Source organism: Mustela lutreola, chromosome 1, assembly GCF_030435805.1.
Source record: "Mustela lutreola isolate mMusLut2 chromosome 1, mMusLut2.pri, whole genome shotgun sequence".
Lineage (NCBI taxonomy): Eukaryota > Metazoa > Chordata > Mammalia > Carnivora > Mustelidae > Mustela > Mustela lutreola.
Window position 1 is genome coordinate 6,348,878 of NC_081290.1, and position 19,713 is coordinate 6,368,590.

At 39.8% G+C, this 19,713-nt stretch overlaps 1 protein-coding gene and 1 non-coding gene across 8 annotated transcripts in view; both read left to right on the forward strand.

Annotated features, from left to right (window-relative positions):
- CCDC158 (coiled-coil domain containing 158) overlaps positions 1-19,713 on the forward strand; it is a 93,725-nt gene that overhangs the window by 51,845 nt on the left and 22,167 nt on the right. For 6 of the 7 annotated variants that reach the window (XM_059158911.1, XM_059158954.1, XM_059158918.1 and 3 more), the window contains 5 exons: positions 132-284; positions 2,498-2,610; positions 4,630-4,788; positions 5,864-5,956; positions 6,919-7,044. In XM_059158911.1, the coding sequence (XP_059014894.1) occupies positions 132-284; positions 2,498-2,610; positions 4,630-4,788; positions 5,864-5,956; positions 6,919-7,044 (644 nt within the window). The remainder of the gene's footprint in view (positions 1-131; positions 285-2,497; positions 2,611-4,629; positions 4,789-5,863; positions 5,957-6,918; positions 7,045-19,713) is intronic. The other variant, XM_059158946.1, reaches the window with a different exon arrangement.
- Positions 1,164-1,270, forward strand: LOC131822977 (U6 spliceosomal RNA). Its single transcript, XR_009350431.1, has one exon. It is a non-coding gene; the product is annotated as a U6 spliceosomal RNA (small nuclear RNA).

Genomic DNA, 19,713 nt, shown 5'->3' on the forward strand with positions numbered 1-19,713 from the left:
CTAACGAGTGATGGTGTCGCTAAAGGGGTGTCTTTCAGCTCTACAGCTCTGTGATCATTAGCTACAAGTAAGGTACGCCTCATGCAGTGGCATAGACGAAAGTAACCATCGGTTATTATCGCACGCTACAGAGGACTACGATGTCTTAAAAAGGAATTTCCGAAACAAAACTGAGGAAATGGAAGCTACTACAAACAAGCTGAAAATGCAGCTGAAGTCCGCACAGTCTGAACTTGAACAAACGAGAAATACGTTGAAGTCGATGGAAGGATCCGATGGTCATGGTAGGCTTTACTGGATTTTATTCCTGCTTCTAACTCCACTGGTCTAGACTTACTAAAGCACAGACCTGGACACGCCACACGCCGCCTCTTCTGGGTGCCGCACCCTGTGGGAGACACAGCGAGGGGCACCCATGCCAGGTGTCAGAGAGCAGACATTCTGCTCAGGGTGTTTTAGGGAAAAGGCCATGTGCTTCGTTTAATCCCTAAAGTATCGGAGTCTTTTCCTGTGGCTGTTTCAGTAATTTCTAACAGATCTCACCGTCTGTAAGTGCCAATTAATTACTCTTAAGGAACCGTTGCTAGAAATACAAGTTACCGATGATTTTCATTCATCCCCTTATTTTTCCCATGTTCATTATCAAGATAAACTCTAAGTCTGTGGCTGTCAGTTCCTGATTCTTTCTCTGTGGTAAAAATGGGATAAAGCCCTGGGAATTGAGCTGCCGGAATGAGTGGTCCCTGGTCACCACTTAACCCCATTGTTCCCTTTGTCTCCTGCTGCCCGTATTAATTCTGAGAGAGAAGGCTCTCTGTGGTCTTGTATCATTCATATCAATGTTGGTACAGCTGTATATATAAATGAGTATGAATATATATGAATAAACATTAATCTAGGGGCACCTGGGTGGCTCATTGGGTTAAGCCTCTACATTTGACTCGGGTCATGATCTCAGGGCCTTGGGATTGAGCCCCACATCGGTCTCTCTGCTCAGTGGGGACCCTGCTTCCTCCTCTCTCTGCCTGCCTCTCTGCCTACTTGTGATCTCTGTCAAATAAATAAATAAAATCTTTGAAAAAAAAAAAGAATAAACATTAAGCTAAGTAAAGTCTATTTTTTTTAATTTCTCAATATTTTTTAATGTCAAAAGATTGATTTCTGTGCCCGCTTCAGCAGCACATATACTAAAACTGGAACCATTCAGAGAAGATTACCGTGGCCCCTGTCCAGAGGCAGCACACAGATTCTCGAAGCATTCTGTATTTTGTGCCTCCCTTGCAGGTTCAGCTTTTCCTTTGCTGGTTAACACCCAAGAAAATGCTGGGGTTTGAAGAGGTCACTCAGGAGCCCATTTGGGGTCTGTTCCCTGCCCCCATCCCCACTCCCCCCACCCCCACTCCCCCGCACCCCCCACCACTACCAAAGAGAGTCCTTTCCTCAGTGCCCTCCAGGCATTTCGGCCACAGCCCTGACCACACTAAAGAGATTGAAGAAAGTTTTGAAGGCCAACCATGACCGCTTAATGAGACCAGAGTTGTTCGCAGCGGTAGAAAGAGGTGAGCGGTGAGCAAATGGTGTCGGACTGTCGCTCCCTCAGGAAAGCCGTGTGCTCTGCCCCATCAGCCCTGTTTGGACAGCTCAGCTAGAGGAACTGTGTCTCCTTAGCAAGAAGTCAGACCTTTTATCCTCTGAGAGTTTGTTTCTAAAGAATGATACAGTTTCTCTTTTCACCCTCTATGCTCTATCTGGATGGGACCCAAAGCCACGGCATTTTCAAACCTCTTTCCTCAGCTGCCTGTGGAAAACAACATGGGTCTCTGGCTCTGAAGTTCCAAGTGAGGATAGATCATGGATCTTTCCAGAGGCCTGCCGTGTCTGAACTGCTCATTGCCTCCTGCCTGCCTTGAACATTGTCATCCTGTCCCTAGTTGTACTAAAATAATTCCATATATGCCCACGCTGCGAATGTGATGGTTGAAACAGCAGTGAGTTCCAAACACATGCGGTAACCACGGCAATGAAAATTGAATGGTTTGTGGTATCGCAGGACTTTTTAAAAACATCACTTAATAATAGATGCCTTACACAGTCACTGTGACATGTTTATAGGATAGCATATGAACAAGTAAGAGATGTCTGTATGGTATTTTGAATATGAACTTCTGGAAAATTATTTTAGTAAAAATACTATATATATTATTCATTATATGACTGTGTTTATGTATATGTTTTCTATATGGGTGAGTATGAATTTGGTCAATATTACAACCTTGGGCGATATGGCAAGTTATTACGGTCAATGAAATTAATACCAATAGGAAGGAAATCACAAAACATCAGTTTCAGCTCCAAATCTCGGAGCAATTGCTGAAAACTGTCCAGGTGCCTTGGAGAATCGTGTCCCCATGTCCCAATATTTAACCATCAATTTATAGTCGGCGCTCAAAATTTAGAAACCTTAAAAACGAAGGCGGTTTGCTTCCTTTTTCCCCAGCTATGAAAGTGGCAATGGGGATGCAGAAGCAAATCACAGCAAAAAGAGGTCAAATAGACGCCCTGCAGAGCAAGATACAGTTTTTGGAAGAGGCAATGACTAACGCAAATAAGGTGAGTCCGTGTCCTCGGAGTGGAGGACGCCGGTGTGTCCCCCTCGAATACATGCCAGGCAGAAGACATGGCAGAGTGACAAAGCACACAGGAGACATAAGGTTCTTTCTGACCAAGAGAATGAGGGAAAAGCTCCAAAGGAACGTTTGAGTAGGACCTTGAAAGAGCTCGTGTTTTCAATGCAGAAAATGGGCAAAAGGACTTTCCTGGTAGAGACAGAATGATTTTATTTGATCTGTGCGTTCTGAAATAATGTGATGTGTGGGTTCTTGAAATCACTGTGCTCTGCCGGACTGTGCGGTCCGAGCCCTGGGGACGCTGAGAACAGTGGGATGCAGAGGGCCCGACTAACAGATTTCATCAGTGACATGCCAGAAAGAGGAATCGAATGAAAACGGTAGCACAGTTTTACACAAGTCACATGTTAAATGGTGAAGAAACACATAAACACTACAGTAAATATGGCCCTTTATCTTGAGAAAGACCTGAAGGTTGCGAAAGTGTACATCAGAGTTGTGGCTTGTGAGGTATGATAAGGGGGTAAAGGGAGGGTTTCTTAACACTGAATGCGCATGGATGTGACTCCTAACAAGGTAAACTGAGGCGGCGGTAGATGGGTGTTTGAAGAGTGTGCATGTATGCGTTCTGTGTTTTCCTGCCCAGCTCTGTTTAGCTGGGCGTCATTTTTCATTGACTTAGTATTTCTCATAAATGAAACTCGCTTAGTAAGTGTGAAATCGGCATTGTGCTCCAATGTTCCCTGATACATCAGTCACTTTGGAACAAATCACCAGTTTCAAAGGAATTTATATCAGGACTGACTGTAACAGGGGTAGGAAGTCAAGAGCATACGTGGAAGACAGGGGCAGCTCAAGTGATTGCTTTCCCCTTACCCAAAAGGACCTGGTAACATCCTTCTTCAGAGTGAGGCAGAACCATCCCGAGTATGTACAAAGGCATGTGTTTGTGCAGACCCCTCAGCATTCGGACTGAGTTATTTCCTTTTTCAGGTTTTTTCCTGTTTTTTTCTTCCCTCCTTTTCTCTTATCCTAAATTTGTTGTTTTTTTTTTTCTCCTTTGCTCATTTGGGACCTAAAGCCATGCTTATTCTCATCCCCCGTGGGAAATCTTAGGCACAAGGGGTCCCTGCCTGCGGTCATCACCAGTGCCCGCCTCCACCCAGAGGACAGGATTCATCAAAACCCACAGACTTTCAAACAGAAGGGAGACAACTTGTCACATTTATCTTTCTTTCTGAAGCCTTTTCTGTCTAACTAATCAGAAAAAAACAATTATTTCCATCCAAAAGGATTATTATAGCAACAGCACCATCTACCTTGTTTACATTATACATTTTCTCAAAGAAACAAATACAGACTCAAGCAGTTGAGGTTACTTGACTACTGTGCATTTCTTGTTGTCTCCCTAGTCCATGATTTTTTTTTTTTTAGAGGAATGTGTATGAATTTCAGTGAGATTTTGTTGAATACCAAAGACTCTTCCAGAAGTAGATCAATAAGAACATTCGTATCACTGGACCTTGAGGGCAGGAACCGTGGGCCCCATCTTTTTGGGGTCTGCAGTAGGCATTTGTGAAATGAATATTCAACCTTGAAACAAAATAGAAGCCCCCCAAAGCTTTCAAATAAAGCCATCTTCTTTAAATCTCTTTTGTCATTTTGAACAAATTTCAGTAAAGTTGAATGTATGATTACTCAATCTCAATCCACCATCATGCTATCTCTTTTTATGCAACACAGTTATGACGTGTTTTGTAGGTTTTATCAAAGATTTAATAAGATTTATGAAGATTTAAGAAGAAGTAATAATACCAGTAGTGATAAAAATATAAGAGTCCGTGGTAACAATTCCAACAGTTCCCAGCTCCAACTCCAAAGCAATTAAATGGCGTATGAGTTGAACTACAGTTCAGGCCTCTATGCAAGTTTCATATTTCCATCACATCAGGGCACCTAAATCAGCATATTATTTCTGATATTTTTTCCTCTCTCATTACAGGAAAAGCATTTTCTAAAAGAAGAGAAGAATAAATTAAGCCAGGAACTGAGTACTGTTGCAACAGAAAAAAACAAGATGGCGGGAGAACTAGAGGTCCTGAGATCCCAGGAACGACGCTTGAAAGAAAAGGTCGCAAATATGGAAGTTGCCCTTGATAAGGTAGTTATTAACTAAAGGTGTAATTATCAGCTACATAGCTATTAAGTAGACTAGCTCTGTATCAAAGCCCCGTGTTGATATGAACCAAATCTCTATTATACCACAGTCACCTAGCACAAGGAAAAACCATTACCTATGGAGAAGGCTCTTCTGTGCTTTAAAACATAGTTATAATGATAACATTTTGCCAAATTCTCTTTTTGGAGCTAACACAGTCACTAGGGGCACCAAGGTATGAGACAAGAGATGCTCCTGATGTCCTCAGTAGACTGAAGAAATAAGAATGTCTCCAGTCTAACTAACTGCCACAGAACGACTTGAACACTAGGTAGAATACAGTCTGTTAATGATATCAATAAAATGATAGTGTAATGCTGATGTTTGACATTTGTTGGGGTCCAGAAAATGCAGGCAGTAAACACAGCTTAAAGAATGAGAAGAATTACCACGAAGTGTCAGAAGGTAAAAAAAAAAAAAAAAAAATGAGAAGGATTTATGACATTGTATTTGTAGTTACCATTCATCAGAGAGGAATAAATCTTTTTGTCACCCGAGAACTCTGAAAGGCTAAAAATATACCCAGACTAGTCCTTGATTCTTAAGAAATCAGAGCCTTGGTGGTAAAATGATCTGTGATCCCACCTGTGTCAACTTTGGTTTTAAAACCAAATTTTAAAAAATTGACTCAGTGAATTTCAGTTGTTATTTCTCTGTGTGTATGTGTGTGTGTTTGTGTGTGTGTGTGTGTGTGTGTATTTTATATTGTTATTGTATGTGTGTGTGTCTCTCTCTATATATTTTATATTGTTAAAGCTCTTTGCTCATTTCATCCTGTTTTTTCATTCTCTTGAATGCCCTTCATGTACTAAATGTTGTATACATGCTGGGGATACAGAGAATAAAGCCAGGGCCTCCAATTGTTCTGAGTTTATTGAATAAAATAAATAGATAAATGCAAGTTAGTGTGCTAAGAGTGGGGGAAGTTCTCTTTAAGAGCTAGCAAATCAGTTATTCATAGATTAATCAAAACGTGCAAAGAACAGAGGCTAAACCACCTGTGGTTCCTTGATCACAGGCATCTTTGCAGTTTGCAGAATGTCAAGATATCATACAGCGTCAGGAGCAAGAGTCTGTGCGCCTAAAACTTCAACACACTTTGGATGTAAAAGTGAGGTCTTTTTTTTTTCCATCATAGTTTAAACAAAAATTAGTGCCACTCTTTGATGTACTTATATGTTTTCTTCATGTGCCTTAGAAACATTCAAGTGTACTTTCAACATTATCAGAAACTAACCATTATAAATTCTGTAGAAACATCTTTACGTTCTATACCTATCCTTTTCCTGTTACCAGTTTGGTAGCAAATTAAAGCACCGTACTCTCTGTTACGTTTGTAATACGAGGGGTGAGCAACAGAGGTGCCTTGAGGATGCCTGAGGAAGAATCTTCCATATAGAAGGAGGTCAAGCAAGTGCAAAGCCCCAGCTGTGTTTGTCTTGTTTGGGGAAAAGCAAACATGATTTAATCTGCACGACAGAAGCGTGTTCTTTAAGAACGGTACATATACATCTGTGTTCCAAGTATATTTTAAAGCTGCAGACATACATGAAAGTCCTTTTTTAAAAGATATTTATTTATTTGACAGATCCCAAGTAGGCAGAGAGGCAGGCATGGGGAAGCGGAGAGTAGGCTCCCCGCTGAGCAGAGAGCCTGAAGCAGGGCTCGATCCCAGGACCCTGTGATCATGACCCGAGCTGAAGGCAGAGGCCTAACCTACTGAGCCACCCAGGCACCCTACAGTAGAGTCTCAGTAACAGATGCTCGCGTGGGCTGAGCAGTTCGCCAGGCCTACCGTGGGGTCTTCGGCAAAACCGAGAAGCCAGCCTAGCGACACCCCAAGCTGTCTTCCCCTCTTTAGGGCTTTTCACGATGCTGCGGGAAGGCACCTTCTTGAGCATCTGCTTCATCTCGAAGAGTAACTTGGGCAGAAGCATCTGGCTTGATACTCTGCGTGATGACTCTGTAGACGTTCAGCGCCTGAGACAGATTATGTTTGCAAAATGCATCTGATCCCACAGTTCTGGGTGTCGGTCGACTACTGTCTTTGCTCCCATCTGTGTCGCTTTCCAGGAGCTTCAGGGCCCCGGGTTCACCTCGAACACTTCGGTGAAGTCGCGCCTCCTGCAGCCGCCCACGGCCACCCGCTCCCATTCGAACGTGCCGTCGTCCCAGTCCACGGCCAGCTTCCTGTCTCACGTAAGCAGCGGGTCCCCTCATCCCTGACGCGCGTGCCCTCCTGCGCAAATAACTAAATCCAGAGGAATTTCACTGGAGAATACATCTAGAGTTAGGACACTTTCACTTGCTAGATTTCAATGAATGCCAACGCTAACTTCACTATCTGGTATTTCCTCTTGGGAAGACAGATGAGCTGTTCGGTGGGATTAATGTTAACAATAATTTTTTTTAAGTTTTCATTTTAATTCCAGTGGGTTAACACACTGTAGTACTCGTTTCGGGTGGACCGTATAGTGGTTCAGCGCTGCCCAGTGCTCGTCACAGGCGCGCTCCTAATCCCCATAACCTGCTCACCCACCCCCCAGCCCACACCTCCCTTCTGGTAACCATCAGGTGGTTCTCTAGGGTCCAGGCTTTGTTTGGTTTGTCTGTCCCTCTCTCTCTTTTTCCCCCATTGCTCGTTTATTTTGTTTCTTACATTTCACAGGTGAGTGAGATCGTATGGTATTTGTCTTTCTCTGACCGATTTCACTCAACATCAGACTCTAACTCCATTTACATCGTTGTACATGGCAAGATTTTATTCTTTTTATGGCCGAGGAACATCCCATTGTGTGTATGCACACCACCTCTTCTTTATGCATTCATCAGTCAATGGCCATCGGCCTGCCTCTTCCATTGCTTGGCTGTCGTAAATCATGCTACCACAAACATAGGGTGCGTGTATCCCTTCGAATTATCTCTTGTTGTCCTTAGGTAAATACCTACTAGTGCAATTGCTGGGTCATAAGGCAGTTCTGATTTTAACTTCTTGAGGAACCTCCATACTCTCTTCTACAGTGGCTGCACCACTTTGTGCTCCCACCAACACCGCACAACGCTTCTTCTCCACATCCTCGCCAACACCTGCTGTTTCTTGTGTCGTCGGTGGATTATAGCCATTCTGACTGGCGTGAGGTGATATCTCATTGTAGTTTTGATTTATATTTCCATGATGATGGGTGATGTTGGGCATCTTTTCATGTGTCTGTTGGCCATTTGGATGTCTTTTTGGAGAAATGTCTGTTTGTGTCTTCTGCCTGTGTTTTCATTTGATTATTTGGGTTTTGGGTGCTAAGTTGTATAAGTTCTTTATATACGTCGGACACTAACCCTTTATTAGACATGCCATTTGCAAATATCTTCTCCCATTCAGTAAATTGTCTGTCAGATTTGGTGATTGTTTCCTTCACTGTGCAGAAGACTTTTACTTTGATGCAGCCTCAGTAGTTTATTTTTGCTTTTGTTTCTCTTGCCTCAGGAGACATAGCTAGAAAAAATTTGCTTCGGCCGATGTTAAATAAGTTACTGCCTGTGTTTTCTTCTAGGATTTTTATGGGTTCAGCTCTCACATTTAGGTGTTTAATCCATTTGGGGTTTATTTTTGTTTTTGGCATAAGAAAGTCATCCAGTTTCTTTCTTTTGCACATTGCTGTTCAGTTTTCTTAGCATCACTGGGTGTAGAAACCATCTTTTTCCCATTGGATACTCTTCCCTGCTTTGCCAAAGATTAATTGACCATATACTTGTGGGATTATTTCTAGGTTCTCTATTCTGTTCCATTGATCTATGCGCCTGTTTTTGTGCCAGCACCATACTGTTTTGATCACAACAACTTTGTAATATAACGCAAACGCCAGAATTATGATGCCTCCAGCTTTTCTTTTCCAAGATTGCTTTGGCTATTGGGGTCTTCTCGAGTCCTTTTTTTTTTTTTTTTTTTTTTTTAAGATGTTATTTATTTATTAGATGGAGCGAGAACACAAGTAGGCAGAGTAGCAGGCAAAGGGAGAGGGAGAAGCAGGCTCTCCGCTGAGCAGGGAACCCAGTACAGGACTCGATCCTAGGACCCTGGGATCATGACTCGAGCCAAAGGCAGCTGCTCAACAAACTGAGACACCCAGGCACCCCTGTTGTATAGAACTTTCCTAGTTCTATACAAATTATGGGATTGTTTGTTCTAGTTCTGTGGAAAAAATGCTTTTGGTATTTTGATAGGGATTGCATTAAATGTGAATATTACTTTGGGTAGTACAGACATTTTAACAGTATTTGTTCTTCCAATCATGAGCATGGAATTTTTTTCTTTTTCTTTGTGTTGTCTTCAATTTCTTTCATCAGTATTTTACAGTTTTCAGAGCAAAAGGTCTTCACCTCATTGGTTAGGTTTATTCCTAGGCATCTTATTATTTTTCGTGCAACTGTAAATGAGATTGTTTTCTTAATTTCATTTTCTGCTGCTTCATTATTGGTGTTCAGAAATGCAACAGATTTCTGAGCACTGATTTTGTATCCTGAAAATTTACTGAATTCATTTATCAGTTCTAGCAGCCTTTTGGTGGACTCTCAGGTTTTCTATATATAGTATCTCATCTGCAAATAGTGAAAATTGTACTTCTTTCTTACTGATCTCGAGGCCATTTATTTCTTTTTGTTGTCTGGTTGCTGTGGCTAAGACTTCCAATACTACATTGAATAAAAGTGGTGAGAGTAGACATCCTTGTCCTATTCCTTACCATAGAAGAAAAGCACTCAATTTTTTCCCATTAAGGATGATATTAATTCTGGGTCTTTCATCTGGAGTCTTTATATGTTGAGGGGTTTTATCTTTATACTTTATTGAGGGTTTTTATCATGAATGCATATTGTACTTTTGTCAAATGCTTTTCTTACATTTTTTGAAATGATTGATTCTCATCCTTTCTCTTACTGATGTGATGTATCATGTTTATTGATTTGCAAATGTTGAAGCACCCTTGCAACCCAGGAATAAATCCTACTTGATCATGGTGAATGATTTTTTTTTAATGTATTGTTGAATTTTGTTTGCTTGTAGTCTGCTGAGAATTTTTGCATCTGTGTTCCTCAGGGATATTGGCCTGTAGTTCTCTTTTTTAGTGAAGTCTTTATCTGGCTTTGTATCAGGGTAATGCTGGCCTCATAGAATGAATTTGGAAGTTTTCCTTTTCTATTTTTGGAAGTAATTTGAGAAGAACAGATTAATTCTTCTTTAAATGTTTGGTAGAATTCACCTGTGAAGCATCTGGTCCTGGGCTTTTGTTTTGGGAGGTTTGTGATTACTGACTCAATTTCTTTGCTAGTTATCAGTTTGTTCAATTTTCTGTTTCTTCCTGTTTCAATTTTGATGGATTATATATTTCTGAGAATTTATCATTTCTTCTATATTGTCCAATTTGTTGGTATATAGTTTTTCATATTCTCTTATAATTGTTTGTATTTCAGTGATGTTGGTTGTTATTTCTCCTATCTCATTTGTGATTTTATTTATTTGAGTCCTTTCTCCTTTTTTCTTGATAAGTCTGGCTAGAGGTTTATCAGTTTTAATCATTTTTTCTTTCTGTTCTTCTTCAGAACCAGCTCCTGGTTTCATTGATCTGCTCTATTATTTTTTTAGTTTCTATATCATTTATTCCTGCTCTAATCTTTATTTTTTTTCTTCTTTCTGGCTTTAGGTTTTGATGTTCTTTTTCTAGCTCCTTTAAGTATAAGATGAAGTTGTTGATATTTTTCTTGTTCTTTGAAGTAGGCTTATATTGCTATAACTTCCCTCTTAGAACTGCTTTTGCTGCATCCCAAACAGTTTTGGACCATTGTGTTTTCATTTTCATTTTGTTTCCATGTACTTCTTTATTTCTTCTTCGATTTCTTGGTGGACCCATTCATTGTTTCATAACGTGTTATTTAAGCTCCATGTGTTTGTGGTCTTTCCAGATTTTTTCTTGTGGTTGACTTCTAGTTTCATAGTGTTGTGGTCAGAAAATGTACATGGTGTGACTTTGATCTTCTTGAATTTGTTGAGGCTTGTTTCGAGGCCTAATATGTAATCTACTCTGTAGAACATTCTATGTGCACCTGAAAAAGATATGTATTCTGCTAATTTAAGATGGAATGTCCTGAATGTATCTGTTAAATCCATCTGTTCCAGTGTGTCATTCAAAGCCACTGTTTCCATGTTGATGTTCTGTTTGAATGATCTGTCTGTTGAATTAAGTGGGGTGTTAAAGACCCATACTATTATTGTATTATTATCAATTAGTTTCTTTATGTTTGTTATTAACTGTTTTATGTATTTGGGTGCTTCTATGTTGGGTGAATAAATACTTAACAGTTGCTCTATCAACTGTTGGGTTACAGTTGCTATATTGTCCCCTTTATTATTATATAGTATCTTTCTTTGTCTCCTGTTATAGTCTTTGTTTTACAGTCCACCTTATCCAGGGCGCCTGAGTGGTTCAGTCAGTTGAGTGTCTTACTCTTGATTTCGGCTTGGGTCATGATCTCAGGGTCTCGGGATTGGGCCCCACATGGGACTCCATGCTGTGCATAGAGCCTGCTTGGGATTCTCTCCTTTTCCCTCTGCCCTTCACCCCCAATTGTGCTTGTTTTCTCTCTCTCTCTCTCTCTCTCAAGAATGAATGAATGAATGAATGAAATAATGAATGAATAAATAAATAAATAAAGTCTTTTTACCTGGTAATAACTATTGCTACTCCTGCTTTCTTTTGACATCCATTTGCATGATAGCTATTTCTCCGTACCCTCACTTTTCAATCTGCAGATGTCATTAGGTCTAATATGAGTCTTTTGTTAGCAACATATAGATGGGTCTTATATTTTTAATCCATTCTGTCACCTTTTGATTGGAGCATTTAATCCACTTACATTCATAGTAATAATTGGTAGATATGTATTTATTATCATTTTATTATTTGTTTTGTGGTGGTTCATGAAGGTTTTCTCTGATTCTTTCTTGTCTTTCATGGCTTGTTTTTCTTAGTAATATATTTGGATTTATTTCTCTTTATTCTTTGCATATTTATTTGTATTTTTTGATACACAGTTCCCATGAGGTTTGTATATAATCTCTTCTGCGTATAGCAGTGTATATTAAGTTGATCGCCATTTAAGTTTGGACCCATCCTTTACTCCTTTCCTCCCATGTTTTAGGTATATGTTGTTATATTTTACATCCCTTTATTTTGTGAGTTCCATAAACGTTTACTTATAGAAATATTCATTTTTACTGCTGTTGTGTTTCCTACTTTTATACTGTTACTTTTGGTCTCTCCTTCCCACTCAAAGTCACCTTTAATATTGCTTGCGAAACTGGTTTGTTGTTTATGAACTCCTTTAGATTTTGTGTTTCTGGGACACTCTTTATCTCTCCTCTGTTCTGAAGGATAGCCTTGCTGGATGGAGTATTCTTGGCTCCACATTTTTCCCATTTAGCATTTTGAATATATCATGCCACCTCCTACTGACTTGCCAAGTTTCTGTTGAGAATTGTTCAGCTAGCTTTGTGGGTTTTCCCTTATAAGTTAAGGACACTTTTGTCTTGCTGTTTTAAAATTTTTCCTTTTGGGGCACGTGGGTGGTTCAGTTAGTTGAGCATCTGCCTTTGGCCTAGGTCATGATCCCAGGATCCTGGGATCGAGCCCCACATGAGGCTCCCTGCTCAGCAGAATGTCTGCTTCTCCCTCTGCCCCTCCCTTCTGCTAATGCTCTCACTCTCTCTCTCTCCACCCCCATTATTAAGTAAATAAATGAATAAATATCTTCCAAAAAAGTATTTTTCCTTTTCTTACTATATTGTCAGTTTAGTTACAGTGTGTCTTGGTGTGGGTCTGCTTTTGTTAATTTTTATGGGCATTCTCTGGGCCTCTTGGCTCTGGATAGCTCTTTCCCAAGATTAGGGAAGTTTTCGGCTGTTACTTCTTCAAATAAATTTTCTGTCCCCTTTTCTCTGTCTCCTTTTTCTAGGACTTCTATAATACAAATGTTGTTACATTTGATGCAGTTGCTGAGTTCCCTAAACCTATTCTCATTTTACATAATTATTTTTTCTCTCTTTTGTTCAACTTGATTACTTTACATTACTCTTCTAGATGACTTATTCTTTCTCCTGCTTCTGCCACCCTGCTGTTTATTCCATCAGGGTGTTTCTCATTTTGTTTCTTATACCTTTCATCTCTGGATTAAGAGTCTCACTCATGTCTTCCACTCTTGTCTCAAGTCCAGTGAGTATCTTCATGATCATTGCTTTAAACACTTAATCAGACATGTGATATATCTGTTTTGCTTAGATCTTTGGATATGTCTTGTCCTTTTCTCTCATTTGGTATAAATCTGTCTGTCTCCTCGTTTTGTCTAAGTCTCCGTGCCTATTTCTGTATGTTAGGAAAGTCAGCTATGTCTCATGTTCTTGAGGCTAATGGCCTTACAAAGAAGAGGTCCTGTAGTGCCCTGCCTTGTAGTATCCCCACTCCCCCAAGTCCTGGTGCTTCCCGGAGTATCTTTAGTGTTCGTTGCTTGTGCTCTGCTGTTTTGTCCTGGCCACTTTATTGTTTAGGCCAGTCGTCTGCAGAGGCTCTCTTTCCCTATTGTGGATAATGTTTGGTCTGTAGCCTGAATGTGGCGAGCTTTAAGTAAGTGTGCTCAGGTCTATTTGTGAAATGAGACCTTTTGCCACTGCTGCTGGAACCAAGCTCTATAAAACTCCCATGTTGGGAGACACTGTGTGAATCGTGTTTGGGGCTGGTCTTCTGGGGGAGTTTGCCCTCACGCTGGGATTGAGGCAAGCATGGCTAGGAGGGTTGGTTACTCTGGAATGTGGAGGGGATGGTGATGGGGCTTGGTGTAAGCATGTTAGGGAGCAGGTGTTGGTGCTGAGCTGGTTCCCACAGGTGGCCTGTGCTCTTGCTGGGGGGGGGGGGGTGTGTGGCACCAGCCCGTTCCTTTGTTCTCAGAGGATCCATGCATGCGACCTCTGAGACACACTCCAAGATGAGCAGATAACATCCCCACTGTGTGGCCCAAGTGTTCTTCAGATCACTGCGTATCCACAGGTGGTTTGTCTGCCTTCTCTCCAAGAATACTGCAGTGCCTGCCGGTCTCTATCCAAACCAAGCCCACTGACCTTTAAAACTCCAGACTTTAAGCCCCACAAGTTGCTAGAGGTCACAAAATTCTGCCCCTTTTTTCTTTCCAAGCCAGTTCCTATGGAGATTCATTTTACCTGTGCGCTCACCTTTGCGTTAGTCTGTCTCTCACGCTTTTTTTTTCCTTCCTCATGCAGTGGCCAGGATCCATTTATCTCTGAAACCATGTCTCCAGACTTTCTACCTTTTTCATTGTGGCCTCTTCTCTACCTTTATTTGTGTGTGGTTTGTTCTGCCAATCTTCAGGTCAATTTCTGACTTATTTAGGATAATTTGATAGTTATCTAATTGTACTTGTGGAATGACGCAAGCCTAGGATCCTCCTACTCCACTGTCATCTTCCAATTTACCAATAATAATTGTTAAAGTACATTATTTTATAATCGTATATTCAGTGTTTTCCATCACAAGCATTTCCAGATTACAAAGCAAACTGTGAGATGGCTAAAATAAGCATCACTTCAAATGCCAAGGACAATTTAGTGATATGTTTAACATTCTACCAAGATGAAAATGATTTGCTATTTATTATTCTTTCATGAATATAAATTTATTTCTAATCATTAAATTTTAATAATCATAACATGTTTTTATTCCCTTTAGTTAAGACTTTAGAGACTTTGGAAAATTTTATTTTTAATTTCTTATACTTTAAAGCTCAGGGGAAAACATATGTGTAATGAAAGATTCAGGCTTTGTCTCCTCTGTTGATATATATTTATGGAACCACTAATCCCCTGCAACCAATATTCAGTCCCAACTCCAAAGAAATAAAATTTATTCCATAAATAGCACATAAAAATCAATTTCGTTAGTTAGCAGTATAGTAAAGGGATCACCAGTGACCTGCCAGTTATTCCACCTGTGCATTTTAAATGAAAGGCATGTACTGTGAAGTGACTAAAAGTGGAAGACGACTTCTCTCACACACTCCAGATGTGTGCACTGAACAAGCTCTCACACAACAAATAATCAAACATTCTGTCAAACAACAGAATGATAATACTAATATTAGAAGTTAAACACGGTTCTCTCTGGAGATTGGAACTAGGAGGTGGGCAGAGAGAAAGAGCAAGAGACAGCTGCTTTTTGGTTTTAAGGGTTAAAAATTATCTTTCAAATTATGTACATGTTACTTTGATAAAAAATTAACCCCCCCAAATAACCCCACAAACCAAACAACAAATAAACAACAGCAAAGAACTTTTGACCAGAAGTCGTTGGTGTGTCTCACTGCTTGTGTGACCTTGGAAAGCCAAATATATTGTGCCTTGCTCTGTGCATCTCTAATGAAAAGTCTGGACTAGAAGACCTCTAGGGTCATCTAGAAACATCAGCTCTGAAATGAATCAACTTTTTATTACCCAAAACCACCTTAGGAGGTGTGTCTAATTGTGCAAAAATAAACTGTACTTGATTATAAAGGATATCATTCATGACTGAGAAAGTGCCAGTCATGTCTCTTGAATCAAAACTTTAAGTAATTCTAAAAACAAAAATGAACTGTATTTCCTGAATAGACTGTCAGGCATACTTTGTACAATTTCTTCTCTTAAAAACGTTTATTATATAATTTTATACAATAAAAGTAATGTGCATTCTTCCTTTTATTCATTGATGCTATCCTAAAGTACCTACAACAGTGTCTAGCATATAGTAGATACTCCATAAATATTGTTTAATAGGTGAGTGACTTGAATTCATTGTAAAACGTTGTATTCTGGATTCTATTGTTTCTACTGGTAAATCAGTTTTAAGTCTTCCCGTTGCTTCTTTGGAGGTAATATTTTCTCTGGCCACTTTTTTTTTTTTTTTAAGTTATTTATTTGAGCGAGAGAGAGAGTGCAAGCTAGGGGAGGGCCTAGGATGAGAGATATAGGAGGCGGACCCTGCAGTGAGCGTGGAGTATGCCACAGGGCTTGAGCCCAACACCCTGAGATCATGACCTGGGCTGATACCAAGAGTCAGACACTTAACCATCTGAGCTACCCAGGCGCGCTTCTCTGACCACTTTTAGGACTTCCTCATTGTTTCAGTTTATAGCAATTTGACTGTGATGTGCCTGGCTGTGGTCTTTGTTTTTATCTTTCTGGAGGCTCACTGATCTTAGTAGATGTATAGATTGATATCTTTCATTAATTTTAGAAAATTTCATCCCTTACCTTCTCAACTATTTTTTCTGCCCCATTCTCTTGTTTCCTTCTGGTACTTCTATTAAAATACTACTTTTTTAGATTGGTGTGTGATAACTCCGTGATCTGAATCCCCTACGGGCCTGTGACTCTTTGTTTCTCTTGATTTTCAGTCATGTCGTCCAGTCTCTTTGCTTTCTTGTTTTCCCAAAACTTTCTTTTTTTTTTAAGAGTAGTTTTAGGGTCACAACAAAATCGAGAGAAAGGTACAGAGATTTCCGCACATGTGTACAGCCTCCCTGTCATCACCATCACTCACTGAAATGGTGTGTTTGCTACCAAGGATGGATCTAATCAACATATTAGCATTACTTCAAGTCCATAGTTCGTGTTGAGGTTCACTCTCAGTGTTGTGTATCTTACGGGTTTGGATAAATGTATAATGACATAATATCCATTGTTATATCATACAAAGTATTTTTACTGCCCTCAAAGCCCAAGCTCTTCTTATGTATCCCTGCCATTCACTTCCGCCCTGACACCGCTGATCTGTTGTGGCGTTTCCAGAATGTCATATAGTTAGAATCATACAGTGAAGCTTTTGAAGATTGACTTCTTTCACTCAGTACTAAGCACTGAAAGTTCCTCCATGCCTTATCACGGCTTGACAGCTCATCTTAATGCTGACTAATATTCTACTGTCTGGATGTACCACAGTTTTGTTTATTCGTTCTCCTACTGAAGGGCATCTTGGTTGTTTCCAAGCTTTTGTAATTATGAATAAATCCCCTATAGACATTTATGTGCAGTTTTTTGTGCAGACCTATGTTTTCAGCTTCCTTGGCTAAGTATCAAGGAGCATGATTGCTGGTCATACGATAAGAGTGTGTTTAGTTTTGTAAGAAACTGCTTAACCGCATTCCACGGTAGCTGTGCCATTTTGCACCTCCACCAGCAATAAATGAGAATCCCTGCGGCGCCACATCCAGGCCAGTACTTGGTGTTGTCTTTGTGCTGGATTTTGGCCATTCTAATAAGAGCATAATAGTATCCCATTTTGTGTTGCATTTCTCTAATGGAGTATGCTCTGGAACATCTCTCTATATGCTTATATAACATCTATATATCTTCTTTGGTTGAAGTATCAGTTAAGGTCTTTAGTCCATTTTTCAGTTCTTTGCTTCCTTTCTAAATAATTGAGTTCTGGACATTGACTATGAAAAATTAGATAATTTTGATTTCTAGGTGACATTATTTTTTCTTGATAGAGGACGTACGTTAGCTTCTGGCTGGCTGCTAAAGCAAAGACACTAACAATCCCGTATCATCTTAACTCATTGGAGGATTGAGACGATTCAGATTAAGGTTCTTATTCGGAAGCCTGAGGTTTAGCAGTTGGTTTATAGTGCACCTCTTTGATAGATTTCCAGTTATTATCCCTTTAACTTCTTGATTCTGCCAAAAGGTCATCTCGTCTTCCCAGCCTCTCTCATCTTGAAAACATCTCAAGATGTTTTCAGATGCCTCTCTTGTCTGGATTCTTCTCTTCCAGACTTTGGCCCATCATTCTTTACTATGTTGAGAGCTCTTTCATGTCAGGCGGATTTAAAAATTTTATGTGTATGCTTTTCTAGTGAATTTCTGAACAGAAGAGTTATTCAACCATTACTGGAAAAAGGACTCTTCTACTGCTTCTCTTGGCTCATAGAGTTTTAGATATTAACTATGAATCTACGCTACAGAATATAAAAATTTACCTCTCTTTTAACCAGATATAACGTGCACACACACACACCTTTCTTTTCCTTGCACATTCCCCCTATATAATCATTTCATACATCTGGTTAAATTGCATTGCTCAGATTACTGACAATGTAAATATTGTTCTCTAGCTGAATTGTACCGTGAACTGTGACTGTATTTCCTTTTTGCCCTTAAATTTAATAATTATCTCATTTTACTTTGGTTTGTTTTCTAGATATCTAGAACTAATTACCCCTCAAACATTCTCTGAAAAATGACTGCAAAATTTATTTTAGTATGAGCAAAGTAATCACTATTTTATTAGTTCCTTGTTCATATATTATGCACATAGATGGTACGTATTACACATCATGCTTTTAGAGCCTTCCGAGTTCCTGTTCTGATCTGGAATGGTCACTCTCAAGGCTTGCCACATGGTTGCCTTCTTGGATTTACCTTCTCTCACAACCCAGAGGGTTCCCTTCACCTTTTTTTCTGTTTTGTTGTTGTTGTTGTTGTTTAAGTTTTAATTGCCTTTCTTAGTTTCTTTCTTTTGGTGCAGCATATGATGCAGAGGCTAACTGAAAGGGAACATTTCATCCTTTGAGTGTTTTAAAACTTTACATGTCTGAAAGTACCATTATTCTTCACTTTCATGTGATTGATGCTCAAAATTTTTTGCTGTGGCACCATTTTGACTCCAGGGCCTCTGTCTGTGCCTGGTTCTTGTTCTTTTTCTTAAAGTTTGTAGGGTCTTTTCTTTGTGCCTCATGGATTCGGTTCAAGATGATCCCTGGTGGGGGTCTTTTTCTTTTCATTGGGCTGGGTACTTAGCCGGCTCTTGCATTCTTTTATTCTCCGAAATTTTCTTGTGTCATTTATTTGATCATTTTCCTCAGTTCGTTTTAGAATGAGACCTCGTGAGCCTCTCTAGTTAATCTTTAATTCTGACTTCCGTGTTTATCTCCTCATCTTTTATTTCCACCTTTTAGGAAATTTCTTAAACTCTGTCTTCTAAACATCCACTGATTTTTTTTCTATTTATCATACGGTATGATTTTGTGTATATATATATATTTTTTTTTTTTCCAGGAGCCCTTTTCTCTTTATATAGTTTTTTGTTCCTTTGTGATATAATACTTTCTCATTTCTGTTTAAAGATAATAACTTTAGGGACACCTGGGTGGCTCAGTGGGTTAAAGCCTCTGCCTTTGGCTCAGGTCATGATCCCAAGGTCCTGGGACGGAGCCTGCATTGGGCTCTCTGCTCAGCAGGTAGCCTGCTTCCCCCCCCCCCCCCATCTCTCTGCCTACTTGTGATCTCTGTCAAATAAATAAATAAAATCTTTAAAAAAATAAAGGTAATAACTTTAGTTTTTCAGTGGTTTCTCCTGTCACCTGAATCATTGATTTTTTTTCAAACTCATTTTTTCTGTTTGTTTTGCTATCTGTCATTCATGTTGAAGACTTTCCTTCAAAGTATAGTGGTCATTGGCTCTTCATTCATATTTGAGATTGAGTCCCTAAAAAGCTGCTTACAAGGTCTTAGTAAGATTGACAGGATTTATCAACCAGTAAATGGTTAAGTATTGCTTTTTTATTGAGGGACCAAAAAATTACCTGTAGGTCTTTTTTCTTGGTCCTGTGAGTTCTCCTAAAGAGGGATTCGCTCCTACTGACTTACAGATGTAAATCAGCTGCCAGTGTTCTGAGAGGCGGTGGGGTGGGGAGGCAGGGCGCCTGTCCATCTGCGCGGTCTCACTTAAGGCTCCTGTTTCCAGTTGCAGCCGTACTCTTGCTACGCCGAATACCCCT